The sequence below is a fragment of the Agelaius phoeniceus genome, chromosome 9 (genome assembly GCF_051311805.1).
Source record: "Agelaius phoeniceus isolate bAgePho1 chromosome 9, bAgePho1.hap1, whole genome shotgun sequence".
Classification (NCBI taxonomy): Eukaryota; Metazoa; Chordata; class Aves; order Passeriformes; family Icteridae; genus Agelaius; species Agelaius phoeniceus.
Genome location: NC_135273.1, coordinates 20304975 through 20325770, shown reverse-complemented (window position 1 = coordinate 20325770; position 20796 = coordinate 20304975). Strand labels below are relative to the sequence as shown.

Here is a 20796-nt window from a genome sequence, read left to right as displayed (position 1 = left end):
TCCTTCCAAAAGCCTGATTCCTGCAAACGCCAGGTGGGTTAGCTCCTCTAGCTTACAAAGGAGTCAAATCAGCCCTGCAGAGACCAGGGCTTCCCGCTGCAGCTTTGGCCCTGGGGTATTCCTCACCCGAGGCATCCTAAGAAATAGATAAGGTAAAGAGTCTGGAGTCAGGGGTCTGGGAGTCACTCACAGAGGCTGCAGCCATTCAACCAGATGTGCTCTAGTACCTCTATGTGCAGGAAAAAGGATGGATGTCACTGGTTTCTTCAACACTTTGGGCTAAGAAGACTCGGGTGACATGATGGTGTCAGGAAATAACTTGGAGGTTAAATTTCCCTGACTTTCCAGAGATCTTATGGCAGCTCAGTTTGCTCCTTAGCTACCTGTGTGTTAAGCACAGAACACTCATTTCAAGAGGCTCCTAAGGACCCCTCTGCTCACTTCAGCTCTCCATGGACACAGAGGCATGCAGTATTACACAGTTAAGGATGATGAGAGATAATTTGTAGGCAGCATAGCTGCAAAAGAGTCTTGTCAGAAACTGATTTATTTCTCTCACCCTGTCCAGCTCAGGGAGGGACTCTTCTACATCAACTTTCCCTGCAGGCACTCACTCCGGCAAGGATGCTCATGTCTGGCTGGCAGCAGCTGGTGTGTTCAGGTAGAATTTATCATTTTTTAGGTGTTGGCAGTGGAGGGTTGCCAGCAAGGACAGGCAGGAGACAGTAAATTAGCTCTTGAATCAGTTCCTGGTAGTGCCATCCCTGACAGTCAGGACCTTTCTATGTGGAATAAAGTACTGAAAAATGTGGTGTAGTATATGGGTGATGGTCCTGAAGTGACCTTGATTGTGAATATCTTTCCTGATTTCTGCTACACATAGAGTATTTCAGGCACAAATATGAGGGCAGAACAAAGTGTTATCTGATTTCACAGTTGTGATGTATCTAGTTGTATTAAAAACAAGGTAAGCATAAATTTATCTTCATATATGTATCTCAGTGTACTATAACTTATTACATTTCTGTGAGCCTGGAAATAAAGTTTTTAAAAAGTGACTTTAAAAAAGTGACAGAATGGAAAACAGAGACACAGAAAAGTTACTAGACTGAATCAGAAAGAAAACATGTGGATTCTAACTTCTGATCCTCTGCTTCAAATGCTAGAGATTTTACCCAGGACAGATAATACTGCAAGGCAATTATTAAACCTCTGTTTTATCCTTGGGCTAAATATTCTTTTATCTGTTCTGCCTAAGGACTCCTGTAGAGGTAACTTTCAAACCTAGTTGCTTCCTTCAGACAGGGCACTGTCCTGCTGCTCTTTCCAGTGTTACAAAGGGAGGCTCAGTTGGGTCCCTTATGTCTTGCTCTGCTGGGCACTGCACCTGACCTGATGCCTTGTTCTACTTCTTCCTACTCTTTAGCTCTCATTTTCCTTAGGACAGGAAAGAAATCAGCAATTTCAGCCTCCCTAAAGATGAAGCTATTTTTCCCCCTTTGAATGATGTCCAAGCATGAGGTGAATGTTGAGAAAGGCATGTTCAGCTGCTCCCTGCCACCCGATAGTCCTAGCAGTACAAGAGCAATCGCTTTACATCAAGACTTATTTCCATGGACTGCATCAGTACAGAGGGATCCCAGAAAAACTATGTATTTCATTCAGAGCATTTCTGATGGCAAGATAATATCCCATGGCAGGAGATGATGCAACAATATTGCCAGCTGGAGTTTGGGTTCCCAGAAGCATTGCAGACTGAGGTAGTATTTTATTCTCCTGTCACTCCTTCACCCTCTTCACTGCTGAGCTGCACTGGCTCCATGGGAGGCTGCTTGGACTGGCATAGGAGGACATGGTAGAGCATCTCTTGCCAGAAAGGTGTAGCCTTGGTGAGGATGTCTGGGCTAGCATTGCTCCAGCTCCTACAGCTGCTCTAGGCTCCCATGGAGACAGCAGCATTTAAAGTTCTGTTCCTCTGCCTTTCCTTAGCAATATCCAGAGCACAGTAGCCTACTCTGGGACACAGACACTCCTGGGTTTTGCTAAACAGGAATGTGAAATAATATTTTAAAAGTCAGGCAGGGTTTTAAAACCTGAGTTAGCTCCAGGAATGACTTGGACTATCAGTTGTGAGAGCCTAAGTATCGATATATAGGCAGGAAACATTTAAGAGCCACTGTGAATACTTATGCAGATGGCTGCCTTTTGAAGCACTATTTAAATATATCCCAGTGCATCTGGGAATAATACACCCTCCTTGCTTTGCCACAGCCTTCTTCAGCTCCCACCACTGCACCATAAGAATGTGAAAAATTGTTTTGTTGGGACTGATCCCCAGGTGGTTCCTTATTCTTTCTTCCAAGAATGTTCTACTTTCTCATGTCTGCTCTGATGTTTACTTCAATTTTGGGGGTATTTCTCTTGTCCTTTGTTTTAATTCTTTCTAACTTTTCACTGTCATTTTTAAGCTCCAGAAACTGTCTCCTTTTCCCACTTCTGCCTGCACCTCAAGCAAACAGAATTGAGGGTACATTATTTCTAGATGAGTATTTAGAAACATCAAACCTCCATATAAATAACTGAAATCCCTGAAAAAGAACAGAGATACATAATAATTCTTTTGCATATCACCAAGAGTAGCAACTGACATTCTTCACTGCTCTATTGCCTGCAAGGATCTCAGTAACACTGCTACTGCTGTCAGCTCTTGGGTTTTCTGTAGCTTGGTTCTTTACTTCCTATCTCTAGACAGAAAATACAAATTAAAAAATCTACATCAGTTTCAGGGGGAAAGTGGGAGCTTGTGGAAGGGAGAATCAGACTATAGTTGTCACAAGTAATTGCAGGTGAGGTTTTTTGGTTTCTCATAGGTTCTGCAGTGTCCTTCTCTTCTCACCCCACCTTTGGAGGCTTGGGATCCATCTGTAGCCAGGGTTGCTTCTTCTCAGCCACTTGTGCTCTCTGGGGTGCACTGTATTTTCAGCCCCATTGTAAATCATCTCACAGGACAAAAGGCTCAGCCTTTTCCACAACTGGAAATAGGACAGACATACCAGGACAGCAGTCTATTCCTAACTTGCTATCACACTGTGTCAGTGAAAGAAGTGCTTCAAAATATCTTAATTTAAACTTATCTGCTGAACTATTTTTAGTTCCTAGGATTCAAGAGCCTCTCCATGTATGGTAGAGGAAGGGAGGGAAAACTGGGTGGGGAAATTTCCTCCTCTGCTTTATATGGACCTGGCTGCCTGTGCAGAGTCATCAAAGTTACTACATTCCATATCAGAAAAGGAAATCCTTCTTGTTTAAAGCGGATGTACAGCAGCATCACTTGAAAAGATAGGTTGCTTATAAATAAGTGGCCTATTCATCAGCAGGTCATAGAGATTACCTCTTCTAAGAGTGACTGCAGTCACATTTCTCTGCAGAGAGGGTGAGTGCAGCAAGCCATCTCTCAGCCTGTTACAACTGGTATAGGCCACAGGGGCTGTGAACAAGATGAAGTATCTGAATGGCAGTTTGAAGTTATTGCACCACATTTTCTATTTGGCTTTCAGCTTTGACAGTTGTAACTCTAATGATCACAGTTATGTGACTGTTAGACCAACTTGCTGGTTTTGACCTTCACTGCAGTCTAGGAGACCAATAGGTTTAGGATAATAGCCTACTACTACTACATCCTACATACCTTAAAGTAAAATAGAAAAGCATTCTTCTTAGACCAGGAGATTAAAATTAATTCCTGAACTATTGATCTTACAGAAGTCTGTTCCTAGCATCATGAAGCCATGCTGAATCACCCTTGGCCCTTGCCACTCAATGAGCAGCCAGTCATTCAGGAAACAAGGACACAGGGTTCTATGACTGAACCACAGATGGAGGGACTGATCTCATTTCAGCATGCATGAAACTGGAAATTGCTTCTGCTTGGGAAATCAGTTTCCAAACACTTCAGTAGCAGTGTAGTTGTATGTGTTTGTTTAAGAAACCTCACTTAATAACTGTCATTCATGTGTGAATTCTCTGCCACTTGGAAGGCATTTATTAAAGACTACAGAGAGATAAACACCAGGCATCTAGAGCCCTCTTTCTCCGTTTCTCCACCTTTAGGCTTGAGTATGACATTTGGTCTTATTCCTTCAGTTTATGTCCTTCTGTGGAAAGCAGAGGTAGTATTTTCAGGCTGATATATTAATGGGGCAGAATCAAGATTATAAAATACTGCTGTCTGTCTTAGCGAGGGTGGATGAATTTTTCACTCTTTCTTGAGTAATCTCATAATTGTCACAAGTAATTTGCCATCTTCCTCAGGTATTCTTACTGGAGACCTCCAGGACCGTTCCCTCAGGCATCACTCTTGTCCAGCATTTCAATGAGGATGTTGTGGGTTGCAGCACTGGAAGTAAAGTTGATAGAGCTCTACTCTGTTCTACCTTTGCATCTTACTGCAATCCTGCTGCCCCAGAGCCTGACAGAGACACAAATTTAGCTGAACATGTGTTAGCTCAAGATAAATCTAGCTGCAGATAATATTCTCTGGGAGGGGAAAGATCTTTAGCATTTGAAGATGTATGGAGGAAAACTATGTGATCCCTGAAATGAAAAAGTGTATACTCTCATTTGTCCTAGTACTTCTACTGTATGAGATATCATTTGAAGCACTTTTTTAAAACAATCAGTTACTCAGATATTACTTCTACGTCATTATTGTCAGCACAGGGACTCTGACTCTGGGTCACAGTTCCTCAGACATGATCAGAGGTCATTCATCATCCTGCTGCTTGTGAAGCAGTGTCAGAGTTTGCTTCCAAGCTGACATTTCCATGGTCCTTGCAGAGCCCCAGTTAGTGATTTTTCAGACTGTGTTGTCTCATATGTTAACATAGCCTGGCCTTGCACATGCACTTCTACTCTGACTTAAGATGTGTAAGGCTGATGGGGAACAATGACATTAAATCAAAATTTTGCCAATAGATCAGATCACAAAGATGATTAGAGCAATAATCACACTGAAACAGCTATACATATAACCCCACAGACTGTCTTAATCAAGCTGGTAGTTTTAGATTCCAGGGTTTTGACATATTAGTTGAAAGAATTTGTAATGCAAACAGACAACAGGATTCCTTTCCCCATCCAGTTGTTTCCATCAGTTCTGAAAGTGATATGGGACAAGGTTTCTGACAAGATAGGGACAAGTCTGCTCAGGGACAACACTGAAATGTTTTTGGGACAAAGTGATATTGATGGATGAGGGAGAGGCATAAAAGGGTGAGGCATAAAAGGACTTTGACAAGTGATTAAACAACAGGCATTACTCAAGAGAAGTGAGAGAGAGTTATAGTCAGGAAGGAGAAAACTGTCAACCTGGCCAATACCTGGCTAATTGTTCTTCAGTTTCACTTAAACTCATCATAGGAAGGGACATCAGTTTGCTGGGAAATGTGTAAAGCTTTACTGTCATCAGTATCTACCACTTACATTAACTAAGAATCTCTTTGCAGAAAGAAACAGGAGCAGAAGCAGGGGCAAGTAGATTCAGCATATCTTGATACACTGCCTATACTGAAAGGGCAAGGCTCAGTCGGCTTCTCTGTAGAGGTCAAATGTAAGGAATCAATGAAACTTGTATCAGAATGGTCCTCAGTCCTTGCCAAGTACCTTGGAATAATGAGAAGAATATACCCTTCTAGCAGACATAGATGTGACAATAAGAAAAAACCAATTATTTGGCTTCAATTAGGTGCATGAAGTGATTTTTTGGTGCATTTTTGCAGAAAACAAAATGAAAACTAAAATCAACATGGACTAACAAAATGTAGAAAGAGTCTTTGACCTGCTCAGTAAGGTAAGACTTAATGGCTGAAGGAATAACATGAACACAGTATATACTGGCTTCTATAAGATACTTGATACAGTTCCACATGACTTTTCCAATGAGAGAAATATGGATGAGATAGGAGTACCGTAAGGTGACCACACAATTGGCTAAGAATAGAACAGAAAACATCACTATTAATGGCTCATGATGTCAGATGAGCTAACTGGCTAAGTTGGTAGTAGTGTTTCACTGGCCTTCTGAATCCAACAGGACTACCTCTATATTTTCACCCACAGAGCTTTAAACACTAATGTCAATCAAAGGTCCTCTCCACCTCAATGTTATATGACTGGCAAGGAGACAGATGATAAAAAATCCCAACCCTCTTCTCTTCTGTCAGTGGATCTTATCCTCTGGCTGCACCTAGACGGAACAAGGAGCATGTACTGTGGGGCACACCACAGCCCCCAAACTGCTGTTATTCAGATCTGGAACGTAGCTGAGACACCTTGCAGCTTCTCTCTGGTTTTTCTTCCCAGAGAAACCCAGGTGTGTGGGGGACACAGGGGAGGGAGGGGGGTTATCTGGACTGAGGAGCTCAAAAGTGTTCCCAGGTACACCACTGTTGTCTTCCTATCTGTTTTTTTCAGATGCTAATCCCTGCTAGTGAAGCTTTGTAAACGTGGCTTATTTCTCTTGGGTGTTGTACCTAGCAAGCAGTAACAGAAAATAGCAATAATACCATTATCAATGGGTGTCATGGGGATTCAGTGGAGATTGCTGTGTATTAATTGGCAGATGACATAACACATGGAAGATACACAGTTGTCTCATGAAATGCTAGAATTTTTAATGTGGCAGGAGCTTGAATAGTTGCAGAAAATGACTAAAATCAACTGTTTAATGAGACTATATGGCAAGTGGATTAATCACGTCCACATAGTGAGATGGTGAGCATATACTTGTCAGTATTACTGGAGTAGATGTTGGATAGACTGAAAGACAAAAGACGTGATCAATCAGTGGTATCCTGCTGTCAGACATCAATTTTGTAAGCAGCACACTTAGCAGATCCTGGCATCCTTTTAATTTATGTTTTGTATTTGATATCTCATTCTCTCATGTCTAGTAAATGCAAATCTGTCTGATGTCTGTCTCTCACATTCAAAATGAGAAAGCTTTTGTGTGTGTGTGTGTGTGCACATGTGTGTGTTTTCTTACCAGTTTTTGATGCCAAATTAAGATTGCACTCAGGCTTCTCGCTTCCTATGGTGGGGTCTCTCCTCTGCTGAGCCTCCTACTTCCATGTAAACTTGTAGGACCATTGTATCTTCGTGACTTCAGACTCTTAAAATTAGTAAATGGACTCAAACACTATTAGCATGAAATGGGTAAGATCAAAAGACGTGCAGCATTGACTGAATAAACCTTTCAGAGGAAATTGAGCTAAAACTGCAAAAGACAGATTCACTAGTGCATTAAACAGGTGCTGTCCTGGCAAAAGAAAGTTCTCCTTTGGGAGAGGGCTGTGTGGGGAATATCCAGGGCCCAGGTGTGATCTGTCAGCACAGAAAAACTGGCCATGTGTGCTACCTTTTGTGCTTTTGCACTTACTTTTCCATCCAGCTCAGAAAGAAGGGCAAACTGTCACCCAGCTGAGAAATTTTTTGAATGAAAAAGCTATTCAAGTCTCCAGCAGGATACCATAAGACTAAGACATTGCAGCCATGCACAGTGATGTCTCTACACTCTCTCTGCCTAACAGAGCTCTCCAATAGCAGTATGGCTAAAAATGCTCAAAAATCTACAAAATGAATGAGCATGTTTTTTTCCCTGGGCTGTTAACTTACCTTCAGAAAAGCCTGTTTCTTTCTGTTTTTCCAAAACCAGGATTTTGCTGTGGGGCAGTGTCTCACTGGCACATTTAAAATCACTAGCCATTTAAGAAGAAACACTGGTTTGACAAGTATTTTAACTATTTAACCTCAGATACAAGCTAAAGTGTTGCAGACTTGAGTAGGACTGTAGCATTTGCTGTAGCATCCTAAACTGGAGCTGAAGCCATATCTGTGTTTGATATTATGCACAGATTATGTGATGGAAGTGTGCAAATATCCAAGAATGACCAATATAAATACTGATCAAAGCTTTAAAGGTTGAAACTTTCAACAGGGAAATACTTAGAAGGTCAATATAACCCATCCAAATCTTATTTCGAAAGGACTTCAGGTATGTAAAGTATGAGATGTCTGTAGCCTCTAACGACTTACTGAGATATTTGCAACATTAGCCATGGAAAAATGACTTTGTCTAACATAAATAGCTAGAAGAACAAAATTCGAGGTGACCCTATATGAAAAAAGCAGCTGACAAGTAGCATTTCATCACAGAGGAACAGGTTCTTTATCTCTAGAAGTAGCAGAATACCTTATTTTCTATAGTAATGGCTTTTCTAGAATTCAGTCTTGGTAATAAAATTTACCGTTTTTTGTTTCCTAGAGAACATGAATAGTATCTGACCTCATGTAAGCCTGCTTGTTCAGTACCTTGCCTGGGCATTAAAATGCTTTCTTTTAATAAGGTCTGATCTTGGAAAGATTTGTACTTTTTATACTTCTCTTTACTGTAATTAGGTAACAAAAATAATTTCACTTCAGTGAAACTTAGTTAAACTTAATTCCATAGACTTTGCTTCATAGAAATTTTTCCTTTTTGTGGATTTTTTACAACAGAATTCAGTGTGTACATGAAATAAGTGCTTTAGAAGTTAACAAAAAGTTTCCTATAGAAATTATTCACCACACCAACAGAATTTATGAGTTTTATAACCCTTCCTTTTACTCTTTTATCTATTCCATTTGAATGTTCTTACAAGAGACAGAGCTGTATTTTCATCCCAGAGATACGTATCAATATTGAATGGTTTCCCCAAAGACACATATATACATATATCCCTATATGTGTAAATATTCATCAAAGAAGAGGCTTGAAGAAGAACCACTTTCATGGCTCTTGCACTAAGAGCCTCTGTATAACACATGACAGGTCTCTCTACAGCACTGTTGCCGTGTGGGAGTTGCTTTCTTGGTGTGCAGTGATGGCTGCTGGATTTCAGCATGTATGGTCAGACCTTCATTTTTCCAGTCTAACACTGGAGATTGTCTGCCAAGGCTACAGAATTGCTAAGGCTGGGGCTGCTGGAGGATCAATCATGGGAGAGTGTCCCTTGGCCATGGCTCTGGGATTGTCTCACAGGACCTATTGCTGGAGTACAGAAAGGAGTGGTAAGACAGGACCTAGACAAAGTGTGAAGCGATGCTGAGCAGGCCACAACTGCAGAGATCTGCAGACTTCCCAGCACCATCTATTCCCTTCCTTCCCATCCACCACAGTCCTTACTATCAGCATCTCATCTTTCAACAACTCGCAGTCTCCTGTGCTGGGGCTCTGAATGGTGCTGCCAAAACACCACTACCTGGTTTCCAAACACTCTGTCACCCTCCCTGGGCACAACCATGCTTTCAGTGTAGGTAACAGCCTCTGCTGTTTTAATTCAGCTAAACAACTTCACTGCAGGCATCCAGAATCCTAATGCTCCTCTGTTAAATGTTCCTCAGTTATGCTCCTCTGTTAAATGTTCCTCACTTGTGTATGCAACAGAAATCTGAACCGTGGACTGGTTCTCCTCAGACATGGAAGAAAGTTGATATACACAGGAAAGCCCCTGCTCTCTCTCTTCTTCCTCTTTACCTGGGGCTGAGTGCTGAGAGTTTCAGGCAAGGAAAGTTATTTCTCTCCTGTGCAAGTTTCTTCTGCCTCTCCATATTGGACATGCACGCAGTGTTAGTTATATCTCTCTGAAGGGCTCTTTGGCACAGAAATGCTGGACATTGAGGCATTGGTAACATTAATTTGAAGCCTGCACCTTTCTAACCTGAAGCTTACATCATAGAAGCTGTGATAATATAAAGTATATTTTCCTATTTTAAAATAAAAAATAGGAGTTTCTCCTATACAGGGAGTTCAGGGAGGAGGAAAGAATAAGTTCAAGTGCCAGGTGACAATGTCCATCACACTGCTCAGTGATGAAGCTATGAAGACAAAAATAGACAAAGTGACCTCATGGCTTTCAGCAGCAAAGCCTACGAGACAAAAGAGAGGCTTTAAAAGGCCTGTGGACTGATAGCAAAGAGCTTGGACATCTCAGAGTTTTGGTTCTGCTCCAGAAGAGCTTTGCTTTGCTCGTCTCATTGCCTCTCTGTTTATGGAGAGTTGTGAATTAAACGGGCTTTGTGACATGCCCAGCTCTCCAGGTCTGGACTCTACTTTCTCAAGCTTGGATCAGCCTTATGCAGGTACAAATGTCTTCTTTCTTTTCTTTTCTTTTCTTTTCTTTTCTTTTCTTTTCTTTTCTTTTCTTTTCTTTTCTTTTCTTTTCTTTTCTTTTCTTTTCTTTTCTTTTCTTTTCTTTTCTTTTCTTTTCTTTTCTTTTCTTTTCTTTTCTTTTCTTTTCTTTTCTTTTCTTTTCTTTCTTCTCTTCTCTTCTCTTCTCTTCTCTTCTCTTCTCTTCTCTTCTCTTCTCTTCTCGTCCTTCTTTCCTTTCCTCTACTTTTTTTAGTCTACTCTCCTTACCCCATTCTTTTGCCTATTCTGATTTCATTCTTGCTCTCTACCTTCTACAAGTCATCTTAGGAATATTTCTCTTCCTGTTTTTTCTTAAACAGTTGTGGAAGATTGTAGCTTGAATAGCATGACCATTTTTCTGTTTGGGGGACTGGTGTAATTAGTTGTGTGCTTTAGCCTTTGATGAGGAGAAAGGTAGGAAGAAGAAAAGAGGGAGGTGAGAAGCAGGTCCCAGAGGGCCCTATTTACCAGCTCCTTCAGAGCACAGGACAGTTTAGAGCAACTTTCTAGGAAAGTTGTACATGAATCCTAATGCTGAGCTAGGGCTACAGGCTGGTGGAGTTAAAGACCATCTTCTGTTACATTTTCTCTGACAGTGTTTGCCAGCCCAGAGTTTAGAGTTGGCACTTCCATGGTAGTCTCCTGTCAGAAAGGGCTGTGCAGACATCACTTTGAATAGTGTTGCTCCCTATCTGGTAGCTCCTGATGCTAGAAATCCTCCTGTGAGTCACTCAGGCCAGAGTTTACATATTCTGCACTGGACTAAGATTCTGTTGTACTGCTCTTTCTCCTTGTAAATTTAGAAGCAAAATACCACCAGGTGAGGTAGAGCTTTTAGTAAGGTTGTTTGTAGCAACTTCCCTTATTTTTGCCATTGTCAACAACCCCTAGAGACACAGGCATGCAGATTTGTAAATGAAGTGGGCAGACCTTCAGGGAGTGTAGCTTGTTTCTACCATGGAGAGCAGGTCTTTGAGGGCAAGTCTGTGACTGCCCTGAAGAACACTAAAGGTGGAGTTACTCTGTAAGGAAAGTTTTGCAAAGAGCCTTCACTTTGCAAATGCGAGTACAAATATTGAGCCATGTCAGCATTGCTTTTCCTGTTCCTAGTTCTGGGTGTAAAGGAGAGGAGTGGACTGTGCATCCACATGAAGTGATCTCAAACCACAGAATTCCCCTTGCTGAAATCTCAAAGCAGCAGCATGTGCTGTGGAATGGCTGCAGACTTTGAGAGCTTCCTGGAAGGATAACTGCTTTGCAAATCAACACTTTATTTTCAGCATGGAGTGGGAAAGGGAAACTCTTCCTTCTGTGGTTACACTGATGCAGTGTGGAATGATGACACCACAATTGTGCAGACTAGAAAGGTTTTGGGAGACTGCAGCCCTCAGGAAAACTAGTTAATTTCTAAACTAAGCTCCCTGTCCCTCACTGCAGGTGACTCTGACATTAACAGGTTCACATTGAATGAATGCTTTGTGATAAATTGATCAGAAGTGAGATCCTGAGAGGACTGAGCAGCTTCCATCATCTCTTAAGCTAACACCATCCCTCAGTACTGCCTTGCAGCTCTCCTCTCCTCTCCTCTCCTCTCCTCTCCTCTCCTCTCCTCTCCTCTCCTCTCCTCTCCTCTCCTCTCCTCTCCTCTCCTCTCCTCTCCTCTCCTCTCCTCTCCTCTCCTCTCCTCTCCTCTCCTCTCCTCTCCTCTCCTCTCCTCTCCTCTCCTCTCCTCTCCTCTCCTCTCCTCTCCTCTCCTCTCCTCTCCTCTCCTCTCCTCTCCTCTCCTCTCCTCTCCTCTCCTCTCCTCTCCTCTCTCCCTTCAGCACAGCAGAATTTATTACATCTCTCTTGGGAATGTCAGGGCTGGACAAGGTGGTTTTTTGACAAATTATTAGATATGTACAGTGGATGGTTGTTTCATCTGTACTATCATGCTGGGAAAAAGGCAATGGAAAAGGGTGAAATGAAAGACATCACAAATTAGTCTGTGGTTTAGGTATGTGGGGCTTTTTTTCTCTGCAAGGCTAATGCTGACTTCTGTCTCTTCAGCAGTGATTCAAGGCATGTCCATTCTTTCATTAGGGCAGACAAGTCTGGTTTTACTATTGAATCCTGTTCACCACCTGCTTTCCCTGCACACAAAGACAGAGGATACAATGTTCCTCCCTGGGGCTTTACTGACCACAGAGCAGGTGGAAAATTATTATCCCACACTTTTATGCCAGTGTCCCAACAGGTGGTATCTTTTCCAAGCAAACCTGTCTAAGTGGATTTCCTTCTGGTCTGGCTGATCAGTTGTGGGGATCTGGGATTCTTGCTCAGGAGCAAATACTCTTCTTCCTTGCCAGGCATGGGACACAGGGAAGAGACTGCAGCAAGGATGAAATCATTCTTCCTTTGCCTCCTGCAGTGGCAGGGCTGCTGCAGAGCAGCAAACAGCCCTACACACAATGCTGCTGCACCACACTGACTGTAGCTGACATTGCAGGGCTTAGATCAGGAGCAGCCCGGCTGAGCCTGCAGAGCACCCCTTCTTTTGCACACGTGCAATCCTCTAAATGGTAGAAGGAACATCTACAGAAAGCAGGGCTCCACCTTCAGGATGAAAAATAAATGGTAAAAATTTCCTCAAGCAAGGGAAGCACTGTAAAAACGTCTTGTTCACATGCTTTAGAAATAGGAAATCCCAGGTCTGATGAGGAAACTTAAGACTGGGCATCGGACTGGGAGGAGTTCCCTCCCCACACCTGCATTGACTTCTACTGTGTTTGCAGGGAAAGAGAAAACTGCTCCTGATTTTCTACCAACAGTTTATAAAGACACGGTTTATAAAGACAGTTTATATAACCAGCAAAAGTGGAATGAAAAAAAAGGGCAAGGGCTGTGTTTCCTCTTATGTTCACTAGAGCACCTATAGCCATTTCACTGTCCACCTTTGCCCACCCAACCTTTTCTGACCTCTCAGAGTGCCTCTTTCTATCTCTTTCAGAGCTCCACCGCCACGAAAGCATCCAGGAGAAGAATGTGAAAGAAGCCAAAACCAAGTGCAGAACCATTGCATCCCTGCTGACAGATGCACCCAACCCCCACTCCAAGGGGGTGCTGATGTTTAAGAAACGCAGGCAGAGGGCTAAGAAGTATACATTGGTGAGCTTTGGCAGTGTGGATGAAGACCGCTCCTACGAGGAGGAAGACGGAGTTTTTCCAACCAGTGAATCTGAATTTGATGAGGAAGGTTTCTCTGATGCCCGAAGCCTAACTAATCACTCAGACTGGGACAACACTTACCTAGACATTGAAAAGTCCAAATCTGACTCTGAACAGAAGGAAGAGAAGCAAAAAGGTTTGAGTGAAGCCTCAGGTAAAGGAGCACGATTATTTGAGCAGCAGAGGGAACGGGCTGGGAAGTACACAGTTGAGAAAACTCCAGTGCACAAGAGCCCAGAGCTTGCCCCAGCTGCCCAGCCAAAGCAGGGCACAGTGAATGGAGATATGCCTGTGCCAGAGAAGGCAGACAACGTGTCCCTCAGCATCCACCTGGAAGCTGTGCAAGTACCCAGCAAGCAGCCAGCCACTGTCCCCACTCAGCTCCTAACTGCCCCCAGCCCCACTTTCTTCCCTCCTCCCCCAAGCACCCCCGACCCCTTCTCTGCAAGTTCAACAAGCATGTTCAACAGGTCTGCAAGGCCCTTTACTCCTGGCTTTTCTGGCCAGCGTCCAGCAACATCCTCTGTCATCTTTAGGCCACCTGCACCCAAAAAACCCACTGAAAGTCTGGGTGGGCAAAGCACAGTGGTTCCCCCTTTCTCACCTCTGGTTCCAGGAACACCTGCCAATGCCCCAGTGCCAACACAGCGTGGTCCAGTCAGTTCCTCCACATCTCTGTATATTCCTGCACCAGGAAGACCAACATCACCACTGGAATCACAGCCAAAAGGGGGAGGAAGCGCTTCAGAGGTCAAGCCTTCTGCTAACACTGCCCGGACATCCACCACTTCTATCTTTCTGTCAACTCCCTCAAAGCCAGGAGGGGATGTGGCCTCCACAGCATCCCAGCCACGAGTCCCTGGAACAGCCTCTTCTTCGTTGTATATTAGTCCAGCACCATCACAGCACATGAGAAGCAGCTCTCCAGGGCCAAAACAGCCTTCTCCTGCCATAACTCCAGCAACGCCACGACCTCCTTCAGAGCCCTTAACCTCCAGGGAGCAGAGGATTGCTGTGCCAGCTCCCCGCACAGGCATCCTGCAGGAGGCTCGCCGACGGGGCAACAAGAAACCCATGTTCAGTAAGATTGAGGAGAAGAAGAAGAATTCACCCAATCCTGAGCTCCTGTCTCTGGTGCAGAACCTGGATGAGAAGCCAAAGGGTGACCACCCTGCGACAGGCTTTGAGTCTGGGCCTGAGGAGGACTTCCTCAGCCTGGGTGCTGAGGCCTGCAACTTCATGCAGTCCTCAGGCCGCAAATTCAAGACCCCACCTCCAGTGGCCCCCAAGCCTCAGCAAGATGCTGGATTGGTAAATGGGGCCCAGGACATGCCTCAGCTTAAAGGCAAGGGGGCAGAGCTCTTTGCCAAACGCCAGAGCCGCATGGACAAATATGTGGTGGAAACAACACCGAAGCCAGAGTACAAGCCCAGGACCCCTTCTCCATCCCCTTCTCTACCCTCATGCTGGAAATATTCACCCAACATCCGGGCTCCCCCTCCAATAGCTTACAACCCAATGCATTCCCCTTTCTATCCTCTGGCAGCCAGCAAATCTCAGGCTAGCAAAGCAGAGAGCAAAGTGAAAAAGGCACCTGGCCAGAAATCAGGGATCAAGGTCATTGATTTAATGCGCCACCAGCCCTATCAATTGAAGTCAGCCATGTTCTGTTTTGGGGATCCCCCAAGCCCCAGCACTCTGACTACTCCTGGTCAGCCAACCCCACAGGCTAGCTCATCCTTCGTGGCAGCCAAGCAGGTCCCTGTGAAAATAGCCAAGACCCAGGAGATTCGTCGCTTCTCCACTCCGGCTCCCATGCCAACCTCCAGCAGCCTGGCACCCACTGTGCTTATGCCCCGCTCAGCCACCACGCTGGATGAGCCATTGTGGAGAACAGAAATGGCCTCTTCTGCCCCTGCTACACCAGCACCCTTCCAGGTGGAGCTCAGCCCCTCCCCTAAGCCATATCAGAGCTCCCCAGAGCCTGGACAGGTGGGACAGGGACCTCCTCCAAACTCAGCCTCTGCCTCTCGGTTTCAGGTGGCCAGGCCCAAATTCTCTGCAGCAAGAACAGGCATGCAGGCCAATGTGTGGAGGCCAAGTTTTGGCCATCACTGAGGCAGGCACCCCTCCCATCCTGTCTGTGGCCCCACAGAGATAGCGCTTGTTTTGTCTTTCATGTCAGCTCAGTACATTGGGATGAGTGACACAAAATGAAGAAAAAAACCTCAAAAAATTACTGCCCTTCTGCACCACCCCCTTCCCCAGCCTCCCCTTGGTCTTAGATGAAATGCTTCATGGAAAGGCTTACTGGCTGTGGCTACAGTAGGAGGAAGAATGTGGAGAGAAGGCAAGTGTGTGGTACACAAAGACTGGGAACTTGTACACAGCAGCAAAACCCACCTCCAGAGGGGGTGAATGGCAGAGATTATCTCACATGGAGACAACATGAAGCAGTAGTTTTCCTTTCCCAAGGGCTTTGAAGTCACCCCTGCATGGAAGGAAAGTAGGAGGCAAGAGCTTTCCAGGAAGAAAGGGTGAGAGGTGGGATTACAGAGCAGAAGCTGCAGCTTTCCCATGAGACTGTTCTTCTCTGATCCTCCCAGTCTGTCATGTTCACTTGTGTGTGCACACACACATGCACACAGCAACACTCAGCAGGGAGTGAAAGGACAAGTGGGGCCTCACCTGGGACATTTCTCCCAGAATTCCCTTGGTGGGGACATGGGAAAGAAGGCAAGAGAGCAGAGTGAGCAGTGGTGTTTGCCCATGCACATGTGGGCCGTGTGGCTGAGCCCAAGAGTGCCCATGTGTGCCTGTTTCTCCAGCCACCAGGGCTGGGGCTAAAAAGGAGAGTCATCCTAGCTGGTACTAATTACCACTATCAGGTCTGGAAATAGTTTGTCAAAGAGGGGCTTTGAGGGGGCTTGATGGGGCTATCACCACCTGTGGGAACTGTAGGAGGAAGTATCCATTTTTAAGGATACACAAAATCAAAGCTAAGCTCAGGCAGTGTCTGGTTGGCACAAAGAAAGGCCCTGCAGCATCAGTCCCACTGAACAGGATATGGATGCTGTAAGTAGAAAGGTGGATTGCATGGGAGGAAGTACAGTTGGCTTTAAAATGAGACAGGACTGAATATGCATTTGTTCATGATCTTTTGGTTTAGTTCAGGACAGAAGTGGGACTAAATTAGAAATGGGTCATGACATAAAACTTGCTGAAAGCTTTGTGATGAGGGGGAAACAGAGGGCCTTTACAGACATTCTCAGCATGGAAGTGGAGGTCAAGGAAACAGAAAGTCACAAGTAAAACTTCATATGAAACAACTTAGGTATTATTGTGGGGCCTATTTGGTAAAAACAGAAGTGCTCTGAGAATCCCAGAGGATCTGCAGTCATACACATACACAGAGTTCAGTTTGCTGGTGATGCTAGGGAAACAGTTCTGGTTATTCCTTGAATGTCCCAGGCTAGCCTCCAACTTCATCTCCACACTACAGGCATACAGGAAGGAAGCACTGCCTTCCCAAGGAAGAATTCAGCATTTTAGTAGGGACTGTGCATGTGTGTGTGCATGTCATCTATACACTGGTTTACACACCTCCTGGCCATTTACTTTCTGCTTGTGATCCTCCTTTGCCAGCAGCCACTTTTCCAGTGCGATCCCACAAGTACACCAAGAAAGCATTGCTCCTGGAAATCTGGCTCCAAACACAGCAGATGCCCCAGCTGCAGGGAAGGGGTTTGCCACCTCTTTCTGGGTCAGGGTTGCCCAGCCTTTTGCAAAACCCAGAGGAATGTGTACAGGAGGCAGAATGAGGGTCTCAAAGCCCTCTCTCCTTGAGACAAGTCTCCCTCTCATTAGACTTGCTCCTCTGCTTCAAGCAGTAGCTATTCCCTGACTGGACTGAGCACAAACTTTGGATATACAAAAGTGTAGGTTCTGGGGGAAAAAAAGGAATGCTAATGAGTCTGAAGCAGTCTGTATGCAGTGCAGCTAGTGTTGTTTCATAATAAATCTAAGCCAACCTTCCTCTGCACAGCAAGAGTTTATGATGTGTAGCATTTTCATGACAGCTGGGGCTCCACTTTTTCTTGGAGGCTTGAAAGTCTTTCTCTGTGGGCACCTGGAGATTTTTCATGTGTGCTCTCCTGTGAAGAAAAAGAAGGCTGGAAAACCTAGCCAGCACCTCTGACCCTGGACCTCTTCGGAGGGAGAGAATGAGAGAAAAGGAGAAGTAATTCACAATTCTGCCTTTGAATCCTTCCCACTCTGGCTGGACTTTTTTTGCACACCTGTGTTTGCACTGCACATTCCTGGTGGCCCTGAAATATATCATGAGCATGCTGGGAAGAGAGGAGGACAGAACTTACACCTTACTTGGCACACTATCAACTGTGGGAGAGGATTGTAAGAAAAGGCATGGGAATACCTTGAGTTAATGGCCAAAGGTGAGGCTGAGTCAGAAGAGATGCTGCATCTGGTTGTATGACATAGGAGCAGCCAACCTGAATTGATGAGGAGACTGTGTCCCTGAAAAGCCCCAGAGAGGATGTCTTAGGAGAAATCATCACCCCAGAGTTAATTCAGATCACCAGAATCCATTTAGCTCCAGTGAAGGGGAGCAGCCATGCTATAAAACCTATCTCAGATGATTGCTTTCTCACTCATCCTGTACTGCTTTTCATTGCCAGCATTTCTGGGGAAAAAAAAAAAAGAAGATAAAAAAAAGTAAACAAAAAAAGAAGAAAAAAAACAAGAAAGAAAAAAAAAAGACCTGTGTGCAAACTGAACCTCTGTGACTCTTCCCAAACATGGAGGGAGGAATCTTCTATTTTATGTAGGAAAGCTCTATGAAGGAAGTCAAGAAGTAGCAGTGCTCCAAAAGCTTTGTCTCTCATCTTGTGGAGTGTTGTCTGTCCCTGGTCAGTGATTTAAGCCATTAGCCTTAGACAGACAAGCTAGCCCAGGTTGAAAGCATTACCAAACTCAGGTGTAGAGAGGGGTTGTGTGGACCAGAGGAAAGGTGCTCAACATAATTCTGCAGTCAAGAAATAACCTCAGAAAGTTTGAATCTTACTCCAGTATCCCTTTCCCTCAGGCTCCTAAAATTAAGTGCTCTCAGAGCCTGAAAGTCTCAGGAAATTCATTTTGCCACTGGAAAAATAGAGAAGTCTGGCGTCAGTATGTAAGGGAGATTGCATGGGTTTAGTATTTTAGTGATCCCACTCCAGATTTCTGGGAGACAATGATTTCTGCTGAGGAGTGATTGCCAAACACCATTCAATGTTAGATATCATGATCCAAGTGAGTAGAATAAATGCATTTGCCCCATCATTTCTGATAATGTAATGGGCAGGAAATGAAAAATTTACATTTGACTGGAGAACAAATATAAAATATAAGAGCAAGGAAAAGAACAGGAGGCTGGGAATCCTGAATTTTACTTACATCCTTGCTTCAAAGCTATGTTTAGAAGCAAAACTGAAGTAGTTTAATAGATTTCAGCCCCTCACAAACTTTTCTGGATCCTATGCTGACACAGGACTGATCTGCAGAAGCAGAGGCTGTTGCAGATGAGGCCTACAGTGCTCGTGGTGTATCCCAAATAAGGCCTGTAGCTGCAAGTAGCATGACATGAGAAATAATACTGAAATGCATCTGTTAAGTTTTAAAGAAGAAACCTGAACTACTGCTGGCTTTAAGCAGCTCTGCTAATGTCTGCTCATGAAAATACTGTGGCTGGCCTGTTAAAAAGGTCACAGGTGAGGATACAAGGAATACTTTAGAAACATGTAAGCTTGTCTTGAGCCTTTCCAAATGTCTAATTCCTCAGCTGTTGAACAAGCACAGACATAAACAGTTGTTTGACAAGTTTTAGCTCCCACCTGCTAAGTTATAAGCTGCAGTGGTAGGCCAAACCCCAGTGTTCCCTTGTTAAGTATTTGAAGATGTCTTCATGGGCTCTGATTTAAAACTGCCTATCATACCTCCTCTCTAGCATGCTGCAGGCTACACATTGCAGCTCTGGAAATTCAGGGGTTTTATCTTTGCTTCAGAAGTAACAGTCCCTTCCCTCTCAATATATGGGAACACTTACCAAAGAAAACCTCAAGATCCTGCAGCACCTGGGAGGAAGCATCTCAGAAGAGACTGGTGTGATGAGGAGTCACTGATGCCAGACATGAGCACTGTGTGAGGCAAGATTGTTCCTCATAAAGAATATGCTCCCTTTCTGCTATAAAATCCAGCACCCCTACTAAACCCTTTTCCTAGAAGAGACCCATCAGTGCTCTGAAAATGGGAGCCCAGCAGCAGTGCTCTGTCTGGTGAAAGATGTGACTCCAGATGAACAGAGTTGGCATCTTTGTTTATGGAAATACCTTTTTTCCTTTTCTGTTTTGTCTTTTTTTTTTTTCCAATGTACAATCACTTTCTATTTGTTTGTGCAGAGAAATAAACTTGTGATATGCACTTTACATGTGGCATTTTGTAATTTTCTTTGCTTGGCACCCAGGAGGAATTGCTATGTGTACAGCACATGCATTTAGCACTACCTACTACAAACTGCTAAGGACAAGAGAATATAAGGAGTTCAAAAAAGGATGGGATCTCCCAGCAATAAAAACACCTATGTTGTACTTAAAGCCCCTATACATTAAAAAAGCCCCATGGAAGCAAAAACTTAAGTGAGATCCAAAACTTTGATACTACAGACTATAAAATACTCACTCACTGACAGGTTGAAGACATTTGTGGGCCAGCCTGAGCTGGCCTGCCCCATGACTGCCCCTCAGCCTGTTCCAATATAAACCCTACCCTCTGCTTGTAAATCCAGTATCAGTGTAAGATGGTCAGCTCTGATGAATCCAAATAGAAACTTGCACTGAACAATTCAACTTAATATTAGCCAAGATATCAGAAAAACAAGTCAGTCAGAAAATCAAATATATCCCATTGTTTTCCCAGGCTCCAAATATAATTCTCACTCTAAACTTAACCCAGTTCATGTTAAAATCTACTCAGTTTCTGGGTCCTGAGAGGTTCATTGTGTTCAGTTTAGGACAAGTGTTAGCAGGTTGCCTTTCCCAGACATACCTCACTCACAGATAGAACATCCTAAGCACTGCAAAAGACTCTGGGATCAGCTGTAGGATTAGACTGTGGGCTCTGGACATTTGTCCAAGTATAATTTTGTGGATGTTTGTTGGATTAATTGCAAGGAGGGCTTCCTTTTGCAGTGGTCTGCAGGTAGGTTGTAGGAGTATCCAGCATATTTCTGATGGACTTGCCATGAGAAAATGCAGAAAGGGTCAGCAATATTTGCTGATGCCAAACCTAAGCTTTGGTCCAACCAGAAG

The 20796-nt window shown here is 44.1% G+C and overlaps 1 protein-coding gene across 1 annotated transcript in view; it reads left to right on the top strand.

The window, feature by feature from the left end:
• Window positions 1-15550, top strand: part of SYNPO2L (synaptopodin 2 like) — a 30240-nt gene extending 14690 nt beyond the window's left edge. Inside the window, exon 4 of the mRNA XM_054637624.2 lies at window positions 13215-15550. Within this exon, the coding sequence (XP_054493599.2) occupies window positions 13215-15550 (2336 nt within the window). The remainder of the gene's footprint in view (window positions 1-13214) is intronic.
• The last annotated feature ends 5246 nt before the right edge of the window (window positions 15551-20796 follow it).